Source organism: Cygnus olor, chromosome 2 (genome assembly GCF_009769625.2).
Source record: "Cygnus olor isolate bCygOlo1 chromosome 2, bCygOlo1.pri.v2, whole genome shotgun sequence".
Classification (NCBI taxonomy): Eukaryota; Metazoa; Chordata; class Aves; order Anseriformes; family Anatidae; genus Cygnus; species Cygnus olor.
The window spans coordinates 34,253,903-34,278,744 of NC_049170.1; the positions used below are offsets into that span (position 1 = coordinate 34,253,903).

General features: G+C 40.1%; 1 protein-coding gene across 2 annotated transcripts; it reads left to right on the forward strand.

The window, feature by feature from the left end:
• Positions 1-5,556: 5,556 nt before the first annotated feature.
• On the forward strand, positions 5,557-24,096 carry GPNMB (glycoprotein nmb). 2 transcript variants are annotated; one of them, XM_040546704.1, is made up of 11 exons: positions 5,559-5,835; positions 10,692-10,841; positions 11,551-11,694; positions 13,003-13,176; positions 14,254-14,412; positions 14,870-15,178; positions 16,253-16,375; positions 17,094-17,196; positions 18,099-18,304; positions 20,738-20,825; positions 21,966-24,096. In XM_040546704.1, the coding sequence occupies exons 1-11, from the start codon at positions 5,766-5,768 to the stop codon at positions 22,117-22,119; spliced, it is 1,680 nt and encodes a 559-aa protein (XP_040402638.1). In that variant the 5' UTR covers positions 5,559-5,765; the 3' UTR covers positions 22,120-24,096. The 2 variants fall into 2 exon arrangements, with proteins under 2 accessions (XP_040402639.1, XP_040402638.1); XM_040546705.1 differs by lacking the exon at positions 10,692-10,841 and having other exon boundaries at positions 5,557-5,835.
• The last annotated feature ends 746 nt before the right edge of the window (positions 24,097-24,842 follow it).

The following is a 24,842-nucleotide window of genomic DNA, read 5'->3' on the forward strand; positions in this document are numbered from 1 at the left end:
AGGAACCCCTCCACCTGTGCTGCAGCCCTGCGGGGCTGCAGAGCTGCCTTGGCAGCCCGTCCTTCCTCCTGCCCGAGACACATGGATGTGGTGCTGAGTCGGTACATGTGGGAACTGGCAAGTCAGGGCACAGCCACGCTGCTCCTCCTGCGCCTTCCCAGTTAACCTGGCGTCCCAGCAAGACATGACAGCTCTGTGCAAGCGACAGCGGATCAATTCGGAAAACAAACTACAATACAAAACAAAACAAAAGAAACAAAAAACAAAAACACCAAAAAGTACGTTTTTCCTTCTCTTTCCCTCCAGGCCACAGAATGAGCTTTCCCCACTGTTGCCAGCTACAGGAGCAGGATCCAGGTGGATGTAATTCCTAGGACGACAGCAGCACATCTCTAGGAGCGCAGCAGCTCCACTTGCTGAGTTTGCCTTCTTTTTATGCCACAAATGTTACTATCTAAACAGAGCTTACAGGTAGAAAGCTGGGTGCTGTATAATGTATTGGTCTTTTTTCTCATCTTTCCATTGCCTATATGTTCACAAGTGGGTCTGGCCTTCCAAGGAAGAGCTGAGTGTCTGAATTACTGCCATGAGTGAGTGGGAATGCAGTCCAAAAAATGCAGATTTTTGCCCACATTCTTGTTGTTAACACATTAAAGAGAATGTTATGCTAAAGTTCAGCTGCCAGCACTTTCATTTTTTTCTGACTCCTATTACAGAGAAGTGCTGAGCTTATTTCTTGAGCAGTCAAGGCAATTTCAGTAAAGCAACTGAGCTTCTGTGCTGAACTCTTGAAGCCAAACCCATAATAAGTAAGTGAAATATACTATATACAGGGAAGGAGATATAACTTAGTGCACTCAGTTTATGTTGTTTCCTAGAAAAACCTAAAAGGAGCAGATTTTGGCTGTGAGATCACTTTGCCTTCAGTGTCCTGTCACCAAAATGACTACAAAGCAGATGTTTTTGTTACGTATATTCTTCTTGAAACAACATCACCTTTTTGGTTGGGTTTTGTTTGCTTGATTGTTCCTGGATATTTTTTATTTTGAAGAAATCTTTCTTTAATTTTCCTAGCCAAATATCAATGAGAGCCTTAGGGAAAACAACTTTTCAGCAAGAATTTTGTTGCTCTCTTTGGAGCTGGTTCATACAATTATCTTCCTTTTAAAATCTCCCTGATCAGCAGAGAGGCCTGAACATATTTCATGATAGTAATGTGTAAAATATGGGTATCACACAGTCATAATCATGCACTTTTACAGCAATTATCTGCCCTCACGACTGGAAGAGGATGGTGCCTTGATGAGTCACTGTGAACATAAGCCGTGTAACTAACAGTTCATTAAACCAGCATGTAAAATGTGGTACGGTAAACTCAATGTCCAGGCTGCAAATGATCTGTGGCAGCTCTACAGCCCTACAAGTGGCTCAGCTGACGTGTGCACAGGGCCCTCAAGAAGCTCACAGAGGCCTTCAGAGGACCACCAGCAAGGGAAGCAGAGCACTGGGATTACTGGGATAACTCCTCCTTGCATTGAGCACCACAGCTAACAAAAATTTGCCTAGAGATATTGAATGAAGCTCACTTGCTTTGCTTACGCAACTTGAGGAAAAAAAGGAAAAAAAAAAAGAGTGGTGAGGTGTGGAAGGCAAATATCTGTTACCATGCTTCATCTTTGACTGCTGATCATCTACATGAATTAATTCCCATGAGCAGGAAAGCCAAGTGCACATGTGAGAGATGAGTGGATCGGTGTGGATTTGTATCTCAAGGCTGAGCTCTGTGGATTTTCTGATGTCAAAGAGCTGCAGCCTTTCCCTGAGTTGAATGTTATCCTGGGTTTCTGTGCCTTCCTGTGTGCTGCTTTCACAAGATTTTTGGGGCACTGTCACGCAAATGGTTATACCTGATCAGTGAGGTTAGTGTTACTACAGAGGAAACAACAGAGAGACATCCCTAAAAAAGGCGGAGAGATGGCATGCTCATTCAAGCCTTTGCTCTAGAGGAAATCAAGCCAAAAATGACTTCTGTCACACACACACACGCGCACACACACACACACACACAAAAAAGCTCCAGAATTATATACCGTGGTTAAGTACAAAGTTTGGAAAGCATCAATACCAATACAGGAATTTGAAGAAGAGTATAGGTGCATGGAAATGCCTTCCCATAAAAATAAATAAATAAATAAATAAATAAAAAGGAGCCACTGGAATTGTTAAAAGCCTGTTTGTTCCGTTGTGATGGTTAACTCATTTTCCAGTGATAACTTGAGCTGGATGGTGCCATAAACTGACCAAGAGCTTTTGTAAAGCCTTTTTTTTGTGTGTGTTGTAATATATACACATATACATGGCAGTTTTTTATTCATTTTCTGCAGAAAGACTGCAGACTGCTAACGCAGCTTTGTTTACACATTCAATTTAGTCAGCTGATGGGGCACTGTCCCATGTGAAGTAAGACACAGATGATATCCTCCCAGAAAGGGAATTTGTGTCGCCTTAAGCAGCATTCCCTAGAGACCACTGGTAATGGCACACAGCTTTCACCTACACATATCTGGTTAGCTAAAATGAGATTGTTTCATTTGCGTTTGCTGGCCTGGCTAAAAATCAAGATCATTCTTCTAATCTGTTTTTTTTTTCTTTTTTTTTTTTAAAGTTCCTATGAGAAGTGTTTAACAATTCCTGTACTCGTGTTGAGGAGATGGAAGCATGATAGCGGTGAGAACATGCCAGCTCTGTCACAATCTAGACATGCAGGTACACATGATTTGATCACACCCTGTCATCTGACAAGCCTTCAGGTAGCAGAGATCTGTATCTCTTGGATGAGTTTTAATAACTGAGGAGCTAAAGCTGTGAAGAACCAAGCACTTCCTACCCACCCACTTCTTTGTAAGAATAAGTCCTAAATCTCTCTGAACGTATTTCCTTGCTAAAAGAATATTTAAGATATATTTTAAATCTTTTCTCTGTTACAGCTACACAATTCAGTCCAGTTGTTTTAATTGTGAAGCCACTTCTCAGACACCAAGCATAACGATGTAAAATCTGTAAAGTTAATTTAAGATCTGGTGATGATCAGCCAGCTAAAAGCAATTCTTTGGTGTTTCAGAAGAACTCATGTTCAAACATAACTGAGAAGTCAGCTAACACTGGGACATAGAGTACGACTTTAAGTCAGCTCAGTTTTCAGAGGGTCCCTTCAGTCTTCACTTCTAACACTTTTCCTTCACTTTTTATTCCTCTCTTCACTCTTTTTACATCTCTGTTCTTCCTAGCTCTTTCTTCCCTTCTTATATGGCTTCCTCTTCTCCTCTTTTCTTGCTAATGCAGTTGGCTGCAGCCACAGCATAAGTGGATCCAAATATTTTCTGTTTCATCTCTTCAGGACTGTTTAGTCTAAGGCCCAAGAGCAGAAGAGGGAGAATGTGAAGGACCAGATCTTCACAGTACGGCCACCTTTTAGTGATTACCCCAGCCCTGGTGGTTTTGGATTCCTCTAACCACAGGCCTGATCCTCAGTGCCCCTGAAGTCTATTTACAACATGTTTAATAATTTCCACCAGCTGGCTCTTATTGAGAGTGTCACTCAATATTTATGTAACATTTTCATGTATCAAATAACACAGCAAAAAAAATCTGTCTTAACCAACCTTATTGTTTTTAGGCTGATAAATTTTTGTTTTTAATTACCAGGCATTTGTTGTCAGCAGTTTTTCTCTGGAGGTTCTCAAAAACCCTGTTGGGAAAGAGTGCTCAAGCCTCCTTTCTCCCCAGCAGACTTTGGATCAGGCCCTCAGTGCTGAAACACAGTATTTGAAGGTCACTTTTCACTTTTAGGATCGACAACCTGGAAACAAAGGAGTGCAATTAAAATTAATGTCCGACGTGGTTTAAAAAAATAATTGTGAATGGCTTCGAAACCTGACATTTCAACTGGGAATGTAGTTGATTTAATAACAACGAGAAAGCAACAATCACATGAGGACGCTGCAGTCATATGATTTTTTTTTTGCATAGTCAGTCACAGGTTTGACTTTGATTTACGCTCCCTCTCCTTTCTGCCAGACAATGAGGGCTTAGTTTAAACAAGCCTGGTATCCCTAGGGCTATCGCCTTCACCTCTTTTCCTGGCTTGGCAGCAGGAGGGAGAGCTGGCTACAGACAGGAGGCTGCTGAACCATGGAGTCTCCATATGCAAGATGCACTTCACTTTTCACAGGGCCTGGGATCCTTCTCTCTGTGCTGTAGGAAAGATAGGGTGAAAAAAGGCACTCGTCTCTCTGCTCACCCATGTCTGGCTTCACACACAAAGGCCATGACTTACTCCTTCTGAAAGACCTCTAGAAGGAGTCTTGCCTTGCATCCATCAGGAGCTTTTAAGAGGACAGGGCATCAGAATCCGTGTTTCTGAGAAAAAATGCTGGCTGGGGTGCTCCAGGTAGTGACAATAACTTACAGTTAATAGAAAATGCTAGGAAAAAAAAAAAGAAAGATACTAAGAATAAATAAAAATATTTTAAAAAAAGTCATAGTTGTAAAGTCCCCTCCCATTGGGCAATCTTTTCATTTTGTTTACAGTATGTTGGATTTACAGACTTCCACCTGCCTTGCCCAATATAAAAATGGTTTAGTGTTGCCCAGCTTGCTGCTGTTTCTGGCTAAACAGCGTCTCACTTGCCAGTGATATTTGGGATCACTGAAACCACTGTTGAACTCCTGTCTTGAGGACTGTATTTGATTCTATGCCTTGTCTCATCAAAGCTTCTTTTCTGCTGCAAACAAAAGCAAGAAACTTCATGAGGCTGCCAGGACCGCAACAAAATTCAGTGGTTGCATTGCCTATGGAAGACCACCTGGGGAAGGTGTCTAGGCTGATGAAGCATGTTGAACCTGAATTTGGACCATAAGTGCAGTGTTTGAAAGTATTACCCTCCTCCTCTTCAGCCTCTGGCGACACCTTGTTATTAGGTTGTACAGTAAAGTCTACTTTTAATTTATCTCTGGACACCACACGCTACAATGAAGTGCTTGTCAGTGCTTTGGTCACGGCACCTTGTGACCTAGATATTGACTGGCCATCACTACACAGTCTGTGATCATACCTCTAGTTGTGGGCATGTCATATCGCACAGCTGTGGCACGGTGGTATATGCATGTGCCCACTAACCAAACCTTTTAAATATTTTTTTCCTTAAGGATCATTTCTGATCAGGAGCCACGTCCAGGGAAATGCTAGAATCCGCCAGTCTCCATTTAGTTTGCAGTTGTTGCCCAGCATGTGGGAAGAGAAACATGTTTAAGTAGTGATGGGCCCATCAAATGCAATGAGCTGTTGCAGTAACACTAGCAAATCAGGCTAGGGTGAGAGTTAATTTGGATTTCTGGAAATAAATGGTCCTAATTTAAAAACAAATTAAGTACAAAAATTGATCATACTATAAAACTAGTATAAAAATGCCTGCAAGGTAAATGGTGTGGCTCTAAACAGGTCTCTCAGAAATCCCAGGGAATGCTGAAAGCAAAGGGAGTGAGTCATAAGCACATGAGCTGAAAGAAGCTGAAGACAAAATCATGCATCTCTGCTTAATTCCATCACATGATGAGTCCTGGGGCCCTTCATTTAATTGGAGAGCTGTGCAGTGGAGAAACTCTATTCTCACTTCTCAGCGGAGACCGACGGAGTTGCTGCGTGCAGGAGCTGGGCGCCCTCCGCTCCTCCGTGCGCACCGACCCGACGTACGATCCCTCACACCATGAGCGGGGTTTGCTGCCACCTCGGATTCCTGCTCCTGGCCGAAGTGGTGCTGTGTACAGCCGCCACACGTGAGTGCTTCCTTCATCCCTTTCCTCTCTCCTGTCCTGAGACTGTGCTGTAAAACCTGCTGCTCCTTGCAAGCGTGGTGGTTCCTGCAGCTGTACTGGCTGTAGAGAAATGCCAAGAGCTGTCCGGTTGTCTCCTGGCTGCGCTACGCAGATACTCAGAGTTGACTGGAGCCTTGGTTAATTTCCTCAATTTCTAACAATAATTCCTCAGTTCAAGCGTGGCCAAAGAGGCAGAGAGGATTGTTCATAGTCTGCTCAGCTGTTGCTGGGAGAGGCCACCAGACCTCTGCATCCTGAACCTCAAGGAGCCCAGTCAAGGAGCTGGACCTTCCAGCTGCGGTGGACGGGCACTGGGCTGGTCCTTGCCTTCTTCCCGGACTCCCAGCTTGGTTTACAGTCTTAGGCTGACTCACTGAGCTTGGTGCTAGGAACCCAGAAATGGGAATTTAGGGTCAAGTTCCAGCATCTCTGAGAAAGAAACTGAAGAAAGAGCTGAGGCTGAGCATACCGCTAGCCTTGCACCTGCCTCCAGTGCGGAACAGTCATGGATGTAGAACTGGACAAGTGTATAACGGTATTTACCGAGGATACTTTCCCAGCCTCCAGTGATTTATAGCACCAGAACTTCCTCAGTCAGATGTAGAGCCACTGTATTTAACAGTTTTTAATGGACTTCTCTTCTGCCAGTTTGTGCACTCAGGTTTTGGCTGTAACCCATGTAAATTTTGAGCACACGCAACATCCTGCCAGCAAGAAATTTCACAGTTTAACTGTGCCTTGCATGAAGAAATATCTTTTTTTTTCTTTTGTGTATGTGTGTGCTTAGAACCTATAACCTGCTGGTTTCATTTGATTCTCCTTAACTTTTGTACTTTCAGAAACAGTGAAAAATTGCTTCTTTCACCATGTTGTTCTTGATTCTGTTTTTGTATTCTCCTCTGTCACCTCTTCTCTAGGCTCAAGACATGGTCTGTTTAGCTGTTCCTCATACGGAAACAATTCCATCCCTTTGCAGCATCCTTGCCACCTTTCTCTGTAATTTTTTAGTTCTTTACACCCTGCTTGAGCTGCAGAGAACAGAGCAGCATACGGTATTCAAGACATGAGCACACATGGAATTATACAATGCTGTAAAGACGTTCTGATCTCCATTCTTTAACCTTTTCCTAGGTTTTCAACTATTCCCGAGCACTGCATTCAAAACTGTAAAGCTACAAGATCTCATTTCTGAGTGGCAATAGCTCGTTTAGAGCCTCTCATTCTTTAACTTTACCTAAAGTTACATTTAACCATGCTGAATTTCATTTTGTTATATTGTTGAGTCATTGAGTCTCATCCAGTCCTCCTCTCTCCTACTCTATCATGCTGTCTTTGGCAGATTAAAGAACTTCACTGTTTACCTGTTTTCCAGATGATTAACATTTAAAATTATTTCAACAATGGAGGAAACTGGCCACTTGTTCACAGCTTTTGGCTCATATATCCTAAGCAATCATTTACTCATGTGAAATCCTTCTTGTCCCATGGCAACTTAGTTCCTTTATGCGCCTTTAGCAAGGGGCCTCACCAAATGCTGTCTGGAACTCAGGCAGACTGTAACAAACAGGCTAAGTGCCCTCTGGCTCCCTCTGCAAAACTTGAATATATCTGTGAGGAACGTGCTCCTTTTACGGAATATAATATTAATCCTCTGTATCTGCTAATTCTGTTCTTCACTGCTGTTTCTACCAGCTTGTCCAATTCAAGTATCACACGTTTTGTAATCCTCTAGATCTTCCCTGGAAATGTTTTTAAAAACTGTCATCGCAGTTGCCAACTTTTGTTTCACAGCCACTGAAGCAGTTTTAAGCAAGACTTTACATGCTGTGGTTAGCAGCTCATTTACTTCACTCTTGAATAACTTCCACACCTTTTGAGCCACCTGATCTAGACAACTCTTTTGTTTGTTAATTTCTTCTATAATTCTTTTTTGTGCCAACACTTCATTTCGAGAGAGATTCTCCATCATCGTAAAGAAAAACTCTGGCACAGAAGTCTCTCAGGCTCCTCCTTTGTGAATGAAAATGTAAACTAATGTATTTTATTTCTGTGCCATCACTTTATTTTCCTTGAATGCTTCTTCTGTATCTATATCATCTATTGGCCCTACAGACTTGCCGGCAAGCTTTCTCCTACTTTCGTGTTTTAAAAAGTTTAATTAGTAGATTTTATGTTTTTGCAAGTTGTTTCTCAAATTCTCTTCTGTCCTGCTTTATTATGTTCCTACGTGCAACTTTAGAAAGTTTACATTATTTTCTGTCTTAGCTTAGCCATAACATCAGCCTTTTTCCATTCTGCTCTTTAACGATGTCATCTTTTTATTGCTATTCTAACATTCACTTTCTGTCTTTCATGGCTAACACACCATCACAGGAAATGCTGAACTTCTTTTCTATATTTTTCACTAAAATGAAAACCAGAATGAGAAAGAAGAAAGTCCATCAGAGTTAAGATCTTTTCTCCTATGATCACCTCAACAAAACTATTACAGAAATCATTTCCTTAGATTGTATTATTACTGTCTATTTTGAACTGAATCACTCTAATTTTATATTATGACCAACATCTGTTCTTGAGTGCTTTGGGTTGGATTTTTTTTTAGGTTGGTGGGTTTTTTTTGTTTGTTTGTTTGTTTTGTTTTTTGTTAAAGAAGAAATACATTACAGCTTTTCATTCCTTTAGATTTAGCAATGGAAAATCTTCAGCTAAAGTATTTGCTTATCTTAAAAATGCCTTTGTCTTGTCCTGAAGCTTGTGAAATGCTTTATATTTGATTGAAATAAACAAAGCACATCAGGGAGGCACAGAAATGCCTAAGGAGCTTGTGATTTAGAAGCAGTGACCACAGTTATTACTAAAGCTGGACTGAAAGAAAATGACTTCTGAATTCAAAGATAGTTATTCAAAATTCAAAATTAAAAGCATTTATAAAATTAAAAGTGTTCCAGCTCTTTTTGATAAATTGAATACTTGGGAGAAAAAAAACAATGATTGAAACGTTTTGAACTGACAAAATCAAAACATTTTAATCATTAAATAATTTTTAGATAAAATCAAAGAGAATGGGAAAAATTAGGAAAAAAATCCCTGACTACTTACTTTCAAATAAGATGAAATTAATTTCTTGACATAAAATGCAATTAAGCTTGATAAGCCTTTGTGAAATATTTTTATAGTCTCTAATCTGTTGTTTTTTTTCCCCTGAGAAAAGTTTCTGGAGGACAGTATTACCCAACTCTGTTTCTGACCAAGACTGAAAATAATAGAGCATGTGATACAGGCCACTGAGTAAATACCAGTCATGATGTTATGCTCTGCTCACATCAAAATATATTAACTCTTCAGGAAAGTCTTGATCCAAGTGGTCTAAGTGAGACTGTGAGGAGTTCCTGTAGGGAAAAAGAGTATGGGAGATTATGTCTCATAAAATCTGTAAAATTTGCCCTTTTCCTCTGACCAATCAGTCCTCAAACCTCAAGAGACTAGGGAGAAAGCTACCAGCATCACTTCAGAGTGACCACTGAGATGGGCCTGGACAAGGGAAGTCCTGCCCAGCAGAAATTTCTCTGGGTGATAAAACGCCAAGAGAAAACAGCTCCTGCCTCTTCTTCAGTGCCGTTTCTCTGGCTCTTCCTTGCAGTAAAATTAGCAGTCACATGCCCATAAAGACCGTGCTTAGACTGGCTGCACCTGCTCTGCACCTTTCGCAAAAGTGGGAGAAACTTCAACACAGTTGGTTTTGTAACACCACACAGGGCCATTCCTGTCCTTCTTTATAGGTCTCTGCATTTTCCTTGAAATCAACCAGCTCTTTGTTGCATTTGTGAATAAATCTCAGAAGCATCCAGCATCTGGGAACTTTAAAAGTCACGAGAAGTAACTCCCTTGATGTTGTGGTAGAATGGCACACCCAGCAGTTACCTGATTAACATGACAGAGTTGTTTAAAGCCTCCAGGCTTTAATGGAACTCTGCCTATGAGCCGGTTTATAAACATCTGTGGCATCCTCCAGTGTTTGACTTGTTCCTACAGGTTACTTGGATATTTATTTCACTTCCCATTGTGACAGAAAGAGGGATCCTCGAAGGCCTGGGAAAAGTTTGAGTCCATCATTTGTAGTAATATGAGAAGAAAGAGGTTATTAAAGTTATTTAATCTGAGCCATTTTAAAGTAATAGGCATGGAGCTAATATGTTTTTGTTGTTATATTACAAACACATTGAATTTACTACTCAGCTCTGAATTTCCTTTTCTGGAAATGCCAGCTTCTGTTACGATTGGTTCCACCCCTCCCACCCAAACCACCAGCCAGCTCACCAGAGAAGCCTCACTGGGTCAAAACTCATTCCCAGCATAACTTCCACTAGAGCACAACACAGACACACAGTGAATTTAGCCTGCTACCCTTTCAGTCACAGATTTATTACCAGTCAAGCACAAAGCAGTCAGCAATAGCAATCAGGCAGCCTCTTTACAACTGGCCTGACTGTTGCATGGTTATCTCCATTCATAAGAACAATTATTGCTCTGATATGGTCAAAATGTTGTAAAACTTTGCATTCTTCCTCTGGGGAGCCTGCAATAGTGCAAGCAGAAAAATGTCAGTCTGTCAGTAGCAGAATCATCTTTGTGCTGGTTGTAGCTGATTTAAATGTTCAGAGCTGCAGTGACAAAACTCTGTAACTTTCCACTGGCAAAGAGTTTTCTCATCAGTACAAAAATACAGCCACAATGAGACGGCTGTTCAGCACGGGCACAATGCTTTATAGGGCAGGAGGGAACGTACTAGCCCATTGCATGTTTGCTTTTCTATCTAGGGTTTCAAGATGTGCTGAGCAACAGAAGAACTCCTCCTGTTGCATCCTACAAGCAGCTACAAGGCTGGTCTAGTGATCAAAATAAATGGAATGAAAAACTTTATCCTTTCTGGGAGGAAGATGATCCCAGGTGGAAGGACTGCTGGAAAGGTAATTGCACATATGCAGTTCAAAGACACTGAGAAAATTGGCCATAAAATCCACTTCACTGGAGAGTGCGGGTGCTGCAGTGCGTTTTTCATAAGTGCAATATTCATAGCTGCTGCAAGCAAGAGCAAAGTAGAGACAATTGGGATTGATGCCATTACCGGAACACTGTCTGAAGAAGCAGAATAGTGAGTTGTTACAGTAAATGCTTTCCCATAGCTCATAGCCTCAGACATGAATACTTATTAAGACGTATTGATGGCCAGGGCTCTAGGATAACCCTTTCTTTGAAACATGCCCTGCAGGATATGTAACTTCAACTTCTACCTCAGTAGGGTACTGTGGGCTTCAGTTTAAGAGCTTCTGTGGAGAGCCTGTTTATTATCATCTGCTCTCAGCTGAGGTCTAACAGCTGGAGAGAAATACAAATATTCTCCTTTGGAATCTATCAACTCCATGGGTAAAAAGCTCATTCTTAGCTCTAAGAAGGAAATGAATGACAGATCAGTAAGTTATGTGGGGGAAAATGATGAATCCCCATTGTTCTAAATTGGGACTTTGATGAGAGCACAAATGACTTAGGAGCACAAATTCCCTTGGAAATAAAGGAGGAATAAATAAAGCATTTCTAATGTAAAGGGTGCACAGCTGAAGGTAGCTGCTGCTCTGATGCATCCATTAATGCTGTGAAGACCAATTTTGTTTTTTACAGGAGGAAGGGTGACAGCCAAACTGGTCACTGATAGCCCAGCACTGGTAGGATCCAATGTGACCTTTGTTGTGACTCTCCAGTTTCCCAAGTGCCAGGAAGAAGATAACGATGGCAACATTATCTACCAGAGAAACTGTACCCCGGGCAAGTAATGGCAATCTGCATGCACTGTACACGTGTCTCACTATGGTACTGGTGTGAAAGCACCATAAATCTTTGAAATCGTGAACAGTCACGGTGCTTTTAACTGATAACTACACTAGTTTCTAGCCGGTGTCATACCTTTTTCCTTCCTCAGAAGATCGCTGTAGTATTTTTAGCATTCTGCACCTGTTACATATAATGACCAAGTAATTTAAGGAGATTTGTCTTGAGCATAAAATTGGCTTCCCAAAATACTTTAAATTGGCTTTAATTTGGCTTCCTAACTAAACCGGTACTGCTTTTCAGCTCAAACACAAGGTTGCACAGTCCCTGGGTGAGTACAGGTTCAACTGATCACTCAGTCACACTGTTTTTGCCAAAATTTGTAAAACCGTCAATTTATAGAACTGAGTTCTTTTGTTTGTTTGTTTGTTTCAATTGCAAATTGTAGAACTCACTAACAATCTTTTGTATCTTGAAAAACTCGCAAGAAAGTGTAAGTCTCACATTCCCCCATTTTAAGAATTGGAAACAAGAAGAAAAATAAATAAATCATTTTAAAAACAAGCAATCTCTTCATCAGCGAATCGCCTTTTTTACCTTATTTATATGTTCCATGAGGAAAAAAACAAAACAAAAAAACCAAAAACATAATGACTTCAATGTTTGAAGCTGCCAGTAAGTTTCATTTCAAGGCATATCAACATTTTTTTCAGCCTATGTTCTACTTTTTCACCATCTAATGTTTTGTTAACTGTTGATACCCATTCTCTACTTAATGTCTGTTGTGCAGTTTGAGGAAGGAAACTGTCTTTTTATTATTCAGAAAGGAACTGAAATTCATGTCTAAGTTATTTAAAGGTGCCATAGAAATTTTTTTTGACAAAACAAAATAAGTTACTTCCTCACAGTGATTCCACAGCTGCCATTTCTACTTAAAATTTAAAATTCTGCTTGCCAAATGCCGGGGCAAACTCACTAGTTCCAGTGAAACACTACAATTGTGTGCAGCTGACAGAAATTTTTGGACAAGCAACTTAAATTGTGTCTGGCCCATGACACTAAATTTTTAATCCTCTAAACAAAACAGTTCCAAGCAAGAAAAATGTGGTGTTTACACTAAAAAAAAAAAAAAAAAAAAAAAAAAAGTACAGTCTTGGAAGAACTGAATGTCAGTCTAAAAATATCCCACTTACCCTGCTGCTTAAGTGCAGAAACTTTGCTGTAACCTGGGGTGTCTGCCTCCTGTTTCCTCATTTACTGCACAATTCTCAGTTGACTAGGAACACGTCCTGTTTCTACATTTAGATTCCCCAGCTTCCCAGGATCAGTATGTCTACAACTGGACTGAATGGATTGACAGCTGTGGCTGGGAAAACTGCACAAGCAACCACAGCCATAACGTATTCCCAGATGGGAGGCCTTTCCCTCATCATCCCGGCTGGAGAAGAAGGAACTTTGTCTACCTGTTTCATACATTCGGTTAGTACCGCAACATACCTCAGTGTGGCTGATGCTGCAAAGCTTACATTCATTCTGTACATCAGCTCATTTTACTAGTATATTTCGTTAAAAGTCCTTAACAAGATTCCACACTTCTTTAGCGGAGACTGAATTCATTCCCCACTTTCCAGAGAGGCCACCAATTGCTCTATTATCTTCTGCTAGATTTGGAAAACATGTATTGCCAGATCTTCAAGTCTGCATTCACAGCACTACCACTGAAGAAAAATAATTTCCTTTCCATAGTACTCAGGATACTTTTCTAGTAAAACAGAGGGTCTAAGCAGGTCAGTCAGATGACTTATTGACCAGCCACTGCCACTTCAGACTCTTAAATTTAAGAGAGAACACAGAGCTGTATATGTTCAGATCAATTTAATGGTACAGCACATCTTGACTCTGGCAAGGTGAAAATTGTCATTGACTGTGTCATACTGTTCTGGTCACAGATGCTGATTTTCCAGCTGTGGGTATGTAATGGCTGAGCTATTCCTGACATTGGCCACATACTGAATCTTAGTATCCCAATTTAGGTTGAGAAAATCAGTATTATCATTAGTATCAGCGCAAGTAATAATGTCCCTAGTTTTACAGAGAGGTGACACCTACCTCAATCTGCCGACATGAAGAAAAATGAATAAATGTATACAAAGGGTTCTGGGGTGTGAAGCAAGAGGCATTATATCTTTTTGCTACACTGAAGGCAAACAAATACAAGACGACTTAAAATGCCTAACAGGTAATACCATCCACTACATAATCCTAATAACATAACACAATTTCTTTGGAAAGATGTAGATGCCTTGGCAAATGCCCTTTCTTAGACCAGTGAAATCTGGGACATCTGACACCTTTGAAAAAACACAGAGAAATAATGGGAGTAAACACATTGAAAAAGTGCTCCAAAAACACTTGCCAGATAACTGAAAGACAATCCTGAACTATACATTTTGATTTAGACAATCTAAGATTCACAGAGATATAAGTCTTCAAAAAACAATTTCTCGTAGCTAGCCTTAAGGAGAAAACATATTACAAGTTTGTGTTCTGTTTCAGGTCAGTACTATCAAACAATTGGACGATCTTCAGCGATTTTTTCAGTCAACACAGCAAATATGACTCTTGGCAAACACGTAATGGCAGTATCCATTTACAGGAGAGGGCACTCAACATACATTCCAATTGCAAGAGCAAGTGCCATTTATGTTGTAACGGGTGAGTGTGCTGAAATAAACTGATAAAATACTGGGGGCATTTGTTGTTTAGGTGTTATAAGAATTCAGCACAAACATCATCTGGCATGAAAAGAAGGCTGAGAAAGGTTTTTAATACAAATGTGAAATATCTGGTAAATTGCCTTGAATAATGTAATTTATGTTTGTACCTATCTCAGTCGTGACACCTCTACGTTGTAATGAAGAATGATTTACTAGAGGAAACATGGTCTTCCGCAGATGCCTGTGATTCCTTATTTGTTCCCATACTTTTTTTGGGTACCTGTTTCCCACTAACATTAACTTGCCAGATCAGTAAATCAAACTAAAGTGGAAACCCATGTAAAAAATATTAATGTCTCACATTCTGACTCTTGCTGTTCAGAAGCTTTGGAGCTGTTTGTTGTTTGCAGCCAGATATATATGCTTTATTTTTCTTCCTTTTTTTTTTCTGGCAGAAAAGATTCCAATATTTGTGAGTATGTCCCAAAAACATGACCGCAACATCTCAGACTCCATTTTTATCAAAGACTCACCAATCACATTTGATGTGAAGATCCATGATCCCAGCTACTACCTAAATAATTCTGCCATTTCCTACAAGTGGAACTTTGGAGATGGAAGTGGCTTATTTGTAGCAAGCAGTGCCACCACATCTCACACCTATGCTCTGCAAGGAAACTTCACTCTGAATTTAACCGTCCAAGCTATTATACCTGTACCTTGCAGGCCAGTAACACCTACCCCACCACTGCCCACCTCAGCAGGTAAGAGTTTGTCAATGCGCAGTGCTATCAGCAGCTCTGCGAAGCTCTGCAAACTGTCTATAGATTGGTTTAAAGACAGAATCAATAAACACATAGACATCATGTACGCCTTTATAAGCCTAATTATCGCTTACACTAAATCTAGCTATACCACCACAGTGACGGCATAAAGGGGTCTCCAGATGGACCCAGCATATACACATTTGGTTTTTTACCCTCTGCTTTGCCAGATCAAGTGGTTTCACTCTTGCCTACTCAGAGACATCTTCTGAGGTAAGATGCAAATTTTAACTGAGAAAGAGGTATTTCAGAACACTTTTATAGCCAGTTCCTTTCTAGTTTGCGTTAACTTCCAACCCAAATTAAATGAGATTGAAGTGAACTAGAAAAATCGTCCTCATATTTAAAAATATGTGATTTTCAGATGGCATTAACCCAGAATGGCTCTTCCACTTTACATTTATGCACTACTGCATTTCAGAATAACTTTCATTATGTTCAGTACTGGTTTATCATCTCAAAGTTTTATTGAGGTTTGCAAAAGGACTGCAGTTTAAGGCTGGGTAGTTAGAACAGCAGCACTATTAAATTGTAAATCTGACTATATTTTTCAAATTTCATAATTTTATTTTTTTAATGAAATGTTAAGTGAGAATGGAAAATGAAAGACAGAATTTTCACTACTTCCCTACTAGCTCTAATGTAGAGCAAGGGAAAAATACCTACTTTTAAAGAGAGCATTTTAAAGCTTTTATTGGCATTTGGATTTATTCCATTATTGATGTGGAAGTTTTAAAGAAGTGTTTAATTATACCAAACCTTGCAGTCTCACTTTTACTTCACAGAGACAGGTAACTAGCGCAGAGACTATCCAGGCTACTCCAGGGTTCTACAGCACAGCTCACCACGTGTTCTCTTACAATGACCCCATACAGATAAATATATTACTGCATAACTGTAAAGCAAAATAATCCATGACATATGACTTGAATGCAGTTGAAGGATATAGGCATGTTCAGAATACCTGTAAGCAGAACTCATTGTAAAGCTATTTTTCCTCCCTCAACTCAACAGTAATGACTGAAGCATCTTCTAATTCAACGTCTTCTGCCACTGTTGAGACAATGGAAGACAATCCTGATGGAGGTTGCCATATTTACAGATATGGATACTATACAGCTGGTATCTCCATTGTAGGTAAGGACACAAGTCAATACCTGGAGCAAAATGGGGCTAATAATGTACTATATGTATGGTAAAGATGGTGTTTATTTAGGCCACACATTTATCAGATTAGTGAGACCCAAAGTAAGATCCTTCTCTTGGACATAGCTGACATTTTAAAAGATTAATGTGCACATAGCTAACTGGCTTACTTTGGCTTCTGTACATACTCTGCCAGGTCAGGTCAGTAGCAGAGGTTACGGTGCGTTGGTTTCAGACACGTGAGTCTGAGCCTTGGTCTGGATGCCTGCTGATAGTTGCCCCTATGATACACGTGGGTTTCCAGGCACTTGGGCTGGGAAAGGGCTGGTGGGGATGTGAGACATAACATTCTTTTCTGTATCACCAGCCTCAGAAACTGGCATACCCCAAACACACAGGCCTGAGGGGTCACATTAGGTTGAGTAGACCTTGGCATGCACAGAAGTTGTGGTTAATGGGAAGCGGAGGTGATTTTGTAAAAGCAATAACTAACCATTCATAAAAGAAAAATAAAGTGGAGCAGAAAGGAGCAACCTCCCAGGGAAAGCACTGGAACATTTCACAGCTTTCAAACCCTTCAAAATGAGTGCTAAGGGAGGGAGAAGGTTATGGAAAACAAGACTTGACCTGAGCATCAGCCAAACACTTGAGGTTCTGTACACACAGGCTTGTCATGTGTCCTACAGTTGACATCTGTTTCCTCTCCCAGAGGGAATCCTTGAGGTAAATATTATTCAGATGACAAGCATCCAGATGACAGAAAGTCAAGCTGAAAATTCACTGGTTGACTTTGTTGTTACCTGCCAAGGGAGGTAAGTGTGTAAATGAAATTGTCAATCATCTTCCCTCTTTAAAAATAATTAGGTGCTGGAACACTGTCTGCACTTAGATGCAGCTGAATGAACTAAAGCTGGGAACCGCAGTGTTTCTATTTCTTGACTGGAACTAAAGATAATGCAAGTCTCATTTGTAAACTATGTCAACAGAGGTTATTGCCAGGCTCTTAGGATTCAGAACAAATGGCAGGCCTAAGTAAAAGTAAGAGAACTAGATACTGAGGAGAAGTAATTCTATATTTTCCTGGCAAAGACAAGATTTCAGCACTCACTGTGAAATTGGAAGCAGTCAACCGAAATTGGAAGGAAACCCTTTCTTTTTGGCCATGATTTTTTGACACTTAGAGTAAATGGGTGTGTCCAAGCAATTTCTTGGAGAGGAAAATGTTGCACTACTATCCCTGGCTTCTGGAAGAGCATTTGAGTTGAGAGGACTGAGAACTACGAGAATTGTCTTGGCAACACAACCACAAAACAATTAACCTTTCTTAAGTTAGTGTTCACTTTGTCAGCACATGATTCTACACATAAGAATCCACATTCCTTTCATAATGATGAATTAAATGATGCATTAAAGGTAACAAACTTTATAAGCTGATTTGAGGCATTTTTTTCTGTGATCACAATAAAATGCTAAATATGGAAAAAAGCGGACAATTTTATAGATGTATTTTATATAAAATCCACGTGTGTATATATAAAATACATAGGTATGTATAAAGTACAGATAACATATTACTACCTTGTTCTTAAATCACTACAGTATCACTGACTTGAGTAACCAGGCACCAGCATAATACTGGTGCATCATGCAATGTGTCTATAAGCCGGCCTAATAGGACTTCACAGATGTGATGCATTCTGTCTTCCCACCCCAGTCTCCCCACAGATGTCTGTACAGCAGTTTCTGACCCCACATGTCAGGTGTCTCAGGGTGTGGTATGTGACCCCATCGTCATCACTGATGAATGCTTACTCACCGTAAGGAGAGCTTTTGACGAACCTGGGACGTACTGCATAAACATCACCTTGGGGGACGACACAAGTCAAGCCCTTGCCAGCGCGCTCATTTCTGTGAACGGAGGTGAGTCTGCACAGAGCTGATGTGGGTTGTCTGTGAATAGCTTCTCCTCGTGGTCATTTCTCTGCTGGGGGGAGAACACAGGAAGGTATGTAGGGGTTTTAGCATGCCTCGAGGCCTCAGCTGAGATTGTGCCATCTTATGTGAGAGTCCATACAACGGTAAGAGACAACTCCTTCCCTACGGGAATCTTAGATGTTAGAACTTGATTTAATTTATGTGTACAACCTAAAGAGTACAGCAACCGTACAAACCCTTCAGCATCACAAAATATAGTGTTCTTAAGCTGTAGTTTATTTTTTCTACCCTATTGGGCAGAAAAGTAGCTGAGGGACATGCCAGTCTACTCTGCACACGGAGAAATAGGAGAAACTACGAGCAGAATTCAGCTCACTTGAAAGAGAATAAAAGCCTACAGCTGAGCTAGCTGCCCTGAGCCCTCTCTGTAGCCCATTGATCTTGACCAGGTTTCTATTTCTACTTTAGGATAAGATGAATCAGGTTCTGGAAAGGCCTGTGTCATTCACTGACTACAAAGTGTGCCCAGGGCAGCTATTTCAGAACAGAAGGTTTACTTTTGTTCAGCTGACTATAACTGTGTCTTGCTCATAACTACCCAAGCAGTCTTTGACAGAGCCAGGTATTAAACTTGGTCTCAAGCAGAACCCCAAATGATCATGCTGTCTCTCTGCTCCCACCCCATTCCCCTTCTGACCTCCCACTACAATGTCTTAGTGATTCTTCTGAACGCTTTAATTAGCATCAGCCAAGAGACTGACCCTTTGCGGGCATTTGTCACAGTATTTTTGGCTGCTTTTATTTTATCTAGGTATAAAATTAGCTGTACCTAAATCAGTTCATGGTGACTAAGACACAATTCCTGACCTCTAAATGTATTTAGGCTCCTGAAGATGAAAATAAGCATGCAGTATAGGATTTTTCAAAACTTTATTCACAGAGGCTAAATTTAGCCCCAGAAGACTGTCTCCCTAGGCTTCCTCCAGGAAGAAAAGCTAAGTTGTATTTTGGGACTTCAGCTATAATCATAGCAGAATTAGGATCTAAGAGAGGTTGCTGCTGTGAATCACCTTCCATAGGAGCCCATCTGGCGTTTCCAACCATTTCCCATGTGCCACGATTTTCCACTCATTTCAAGGGAAGGCAAGTATTTATGAATTTCTGAAAATCCTATAATTTGGTGCCTGAGAATACCTGAACACCTGTCCCTTGAAGTTTAGCAGGACTGTGCCTGAGTTATGCAGGCGTTGCACAAAACATCAGCTCTTAACCTGCTTAAACTGCTGCTGAAAGGGTTGCAGTCCTATGACTTAGACCTGTCCCATCAATGTGTGTTCCTTTGCAAACTAATTCAAAGATCTACCTTATTAATAAAATAATGTAAATCCCTGCACTCTCATCAAAAATATTGTGTAAACTGGGAATGAGGTCAAGCCTTCACAAATATTTTATCAACAAACTGAAAAATGCATGAGGCACATGTAACAAATAAATGGTAAATCCTGATCTGGTATCTTGATTTTCACAGATATCAATTATAAATTAATACACTGGAAAGGTGAACCAACACGCACTTCTAGGTTACTCCACTGCATAAACACTGTTAGTAATGTGAGGACCAACAACATGTATCCATCTCAGCAAACTCAATAAATAGGTTGAAGTACAGCCTGCGGACTGGAAAATTAAGATATTTAACACAAATTTTAAAAAATGTACTTGTAATCATTCACATTCTTCTTCCATCATATACAGTGAATTAGGAGTAGATATGAGTGAAATGGTTAATGACAAACCAGAAGGCAGAGCTCAATGACAGGTAGAGCCCAAAGTTAATTTCCCAGAACTGAGAATGTTAAAAAAGCAAAGCCCTCGCCTCTTGAATAAGGCAAACGAGCCTGGGTTAATCAGGTTCTCAGCCATGCTTTGCTATCTTAGCATGTGGGGCTGAAACAAAGATGAAGAATATTTAAGAAACTCAATTTTTATTCCCTTTTCCTTTCCCCCGGCTATCGCCCCTAAGAATAAGCAGAAGTTGATTCTTCCATCACAGCTTATTGGTGCAAATGGTCAAGGCGATTGGCAAGGAGCAAATTAGCACCACCTCGTGGGATGCCAGCAAGAGACTCAGTTCCCCTCCATGCTGGAAGGGCCACTGTGCCTCTGGAGCACGGCTCATGCAAAACGAAAGCCCAAGTCACAGCCTGCTGGTACTGAGAGTTAAAGTGATCAGGCTGTGAAAGCACCACCGCCTGCCAAAGTCACTGACCTCCAATGCTGAGCTTGCATTCCGATATTAGAAGTATTAAGTGTGCTTCAATCTTTGCAGCAATCAAATTAAAATGACATTTTCTTTAGAAAGTCTATCTTACTGTAACAACAAGGCTAACATTTAATCAAACTATTTCTGAACTCTAGGATCATCCTCAGGAACAACAAAAGGTGTCTTCATCTTCCTTGGTTTGTTGGCAGTGTTTGCCGCTGTTGGGGCTTTTGTCCTTTACAAGTAAGTTGCTAGTTGCTAAGATTAAAAATAGTTCAACGAACTGACAAGAATATTAGTTTAAATTAATAAAACCTACAGCTTGAGTTTGTGTTAGTTATATTTTTTTTTCTTTTTTTATTGCTGTTCACAAGTGTTCTAGCAAATATTCAAGAAAATGAGATTACTGGCGTAAGCCACAAAACCATCAGAAAACATGTAAATATTAGAAAAATTAGTAATAAAAGGCAGCCTGTGAACTGCATGTATGCAGTAAGCAAATTCAAACTGCATGATGTGATTTATACATGCATTAAAACCTAACAAATATAAATTTAATTTAGCGTTAAAACTCTTAGCTCTGAGAGGGGATCTCATCAATGTGTATAAATAGCTGAGGTATGGAAGACAGAGGGATTTGGCCAACCTCTTTTCAGTGGTTTGTGGGGACAGGACAAGGGGCAATGGCCACAAAATGGATCACAAGAAGTTCCACACCAACATGCGAAAGAACTTCTTCACGGTGAGGGTGACGGAGCACTGGAACAGGCTGCCCAGGGAGGTTGTGGAGTCTCCTTCTCTGGAGATATTCAAGGCCCGTCTGGACGCCTACCTGGGCAGCCTGCCCTAAGGAACCTGCTTTGGCAGTGGGGTTGGACCCGATGATCTCTCAAGGTCCCTTCCAACCCCTACAATTCTGTGATTCTTACAAAAGTACTGTTTGTGAATGACTGACAGATTAAGAATCAGTCATCAAAATACTTCATTAAATAATTGACAGATTGTTTGGAAAAAAGGATACTAGGCTGCAGGAAAGTGGTTCAAAGAAGCATGTATTACTGCATTTCTAGCTTGGACATTTCTCATGAAACTTTAAGACTGCACTGAGACTCCTGAGTCAAGAGCATGCTCAGCCCTAAGAGCCAGTGATGAGAAAGAAACACTTCCACAGAGCAACAGTACTTGTCTGTGCAACAGAGCCTTCTCATTAACCAGGCCTTAGTCACAACTACCTAATATTATTTTTGGATTTAAGGGGGAAGGAGGAAAAAGAATACATGCTATGAACACGATTAATTCTCTTATGTGCTGGTTGCACGCTAAATCTGGATCTTTGTTTAAATGTCTTCCAGCAACTAACTGTACACATTCTTTCTCTTGCAGGAGATACAAACAATACAAACCTATTGAGAGAAGCGCAGGACAAGCAGAGAACCAGGAGGGACTAAGTGCTTACTTCAGCAATTTCAAAGCCATTTTCTTCCCTAGGAGCACTGAGAGAAATCCTCTCTTGAAAACCAAACCAGGCATTGTTTAAACCTTTAGTCTGACACTATTAGATTACGTACAGGACTCATATCTGAACTGTACCTTGATGTTTTGGGTTTTTGGTTTGTTTTCGTTATAAAAACAAGGGGTAAGGGGAGAACACACGTAGATTGGTTGGTAACTTTTGGGGGCTTGGTGCAATTAGAAATATTAAAATAGTCCTTTTTAGAAAACAATTAGGTAGTTTTGAGCACTTGCTGTTCTTGTTTGTGATCTAGGGTATAGTTTTCTAAATAACTAATCCCCCCCTCCATCTGTGTTTTCTTACTTCTGGGTTAACTACCTGCAAAACTAATCAGATCCATAACCTGCAGGGGGGGAAAAAAAGATTACTAAACAAAGAAAATAAACAATTGTAAATATTTGGCCTTAAATACACAGTCCAGTACAGCTGTTTACCACCTTAGTGAGAGACATGCCTTTGCTGGAAAGCAAGCTACAGGTGGACAGGTACAGGTTATGTCTGTGGAACAAAACATTGCCATGACAGACAAGGCCCATCTGCTTGGCTGTTCCTGCTGAAACTTTTTACTTTTAAAGAAACGCTAATTTCTGTTTGCCCCTTCATCCCTTCTCTTCGAACGCTTACTCAAATAAATGAAAACCCCTAAATGTAAATAAAACACTATGCTCCAGTTTTTGCTTTTGAATGATCCAGCCTAGAAACTGTAAAGTTCTGCAAAAAATCAAAACGTGTTGACTTGTTCACTGTACCTGCAATTCTGCGTTAACAAAACTTACATGGAAGCCTTTCTGAAGTGACACGGTCTTCTAGCTGTATGTTCTTGTAAGTCTGCTTTGTGGCGTTTCGTAGAGGAAGACTAGAAGCAAACTGCTGAAGTCTGGGTCACTGGATGATATGAAAAGGAGAACATCTTATTTGTGGTAGGAAAGAGGTTGCTAAGAAGATTAACTGAGATGAGAAAGCAGACCAAAAAAATGCTTTAAACAATTTGTTTTTCATAAGTGCCTTATTGTTAACATTAAAGTTTTTAATCAAAATGAAATTAACTTTCAGCTAGGGGCAAATGCCTTTACACAATCCTGTTCTAAAAACTGAATTCTTTGAAGAGCTATATTTCAATATATTTAGCTTATTTACTGTATCTTGGAACCTCTCTGATACATATTGTTCTTGGTTACTGAGGCAATAAAAAGCGTAAACAGATTTCCTGGTATCTTCGTGGACCTGTCTAATGCTTGTCATTTACAATCTGAATGTAGTCTTCATTAGCACTTCCCCAGAGTGCATAGACACAACTTGAGGATATAAAAAATACAGATTGTGACATACCTCTGAGAATAGGTCTTTAGCTATAAAATTCAACGACCTCTTTTCTTCTTTTGTTTCCATATTCTCCAATTGTTTTAATTCTTTTGTGGCCATTTCAGACATTTTATTAAAAGCACCATGTTTGGTTTCATTCTGTCTTCCTTATGTATAACAAGCTTTTATCTAACCATAACTGGGCATCTAAAATAATTCTCTGACTTAAACAGAGACCAGTTCCTACAAAAACTGTCAGAATGTTATGACCCCTGTGATGTCTGACTCTGACTTGTTGCAGGACAGGGGTTTAGTCAAAAGCTTAAGAAAATCTGTAATGAAGCATGAAAAAACTGATGTCTATCACAGTTATAACGCACAGGATTAGTGATGATGCACGTGGCTGACCTAAGCTATATGCAGAAAGCATCTTGTTTCTGTAGAACACTGCATTTTGGGAGCTCAGAGACATCTTAGGCTTTTGTATAGAAACCAGCTTTCAGATAAAGAACTTTTTTCATCTTCCACCCAAGTATACAGTATAGCATACACTATCTTCCTTTTGCTATAATGTCAGAATATTAAATTTTTATAATTCGATTTTGCCTTTTCAACTGTAACTTCCCTTCCATACGTCTTTTGTTTTACACAAATGAACGTTTAACTGCCGTATTGACAAATAAACCATCTAATAAAACATCTAGAGAGTACTTTTTCTTTATCTCGGAAAGAGACAGTCAAATAGGTAACTTGATGAGTTGTCTAATTACTGATCAAAACAGTACCTACCACCAGAAAACAGATATGGATTTGCCTTAGTCTTAGTTTACTTATGTATATCTGGTATTACTTATTATTACTGCTTATTCAGCAGTGTTTGCTGTTGCTGTTCGAGTGTACTTAGAACAATGGCACCACGAACCTGAGAAGTGGTGAAACTTCCTTAACAACCACACGATGGCTGTGGAACCCAGTTTCAGAAGAGATCAGGACAAAAACGATCTTCATGTCCATCAAACGCAAGAACAGCCGACAAACAACAGATTTGTGAATGTCAGCATATGTGCTCTTAGTCATATGGTCGGAATTTTTGGGTAGACCTGTGTGGGGCCTGGAGTCGGACTCAATGATCCTGGTGGGTCCTTTCCAACTTGCGATATTCTATGATTCTATGATTCTAATATGGATAGGTTTCAGGCATCCCCTTTGGAGAAATAACATCAAAGAATGACATCAAACATAAATGTACATGATCTTTAAAAACGACATTTTCAAACACGCCATCAAGAGAAACAGAAACATTAGTTGGGTAGCAAGTTTGTTTAAAAATGACTTAAAAATGAAGTACCGTTTCAAACAGCTTGCTTTGTTTGTCCTCCCCCTATTTGCTGAACACTTCTTATAGCACACAATTAAGAGATTCATCAGATTTAACATTCTTTTCT

Bases quoted from the DNA above. Each gene is read 5' to 3' on its own strand.
- GPNMB (XM_040546704.1), top strand. From the start codon at position 5,766: ATGAGCGGGGTTTGCTGCCACCTCGGATTCCTGCTCCTGGCCGAAGTG. The intron at 14,413-14,869 runs GTGAGTGTGCTG...TTTTTCTGGCAG, and splicing joins TGCCATTTATGTTGTAACGG to AAAAGATTCCAATATTTGTG. The intron at 17,197-18,098 runs GTAAGTGTGTAA...TTCCCACCCCAG, and splicing joins GTTGTTACCTGCCAAGGGAG to TCTCCCCACAGATGTCTGTA.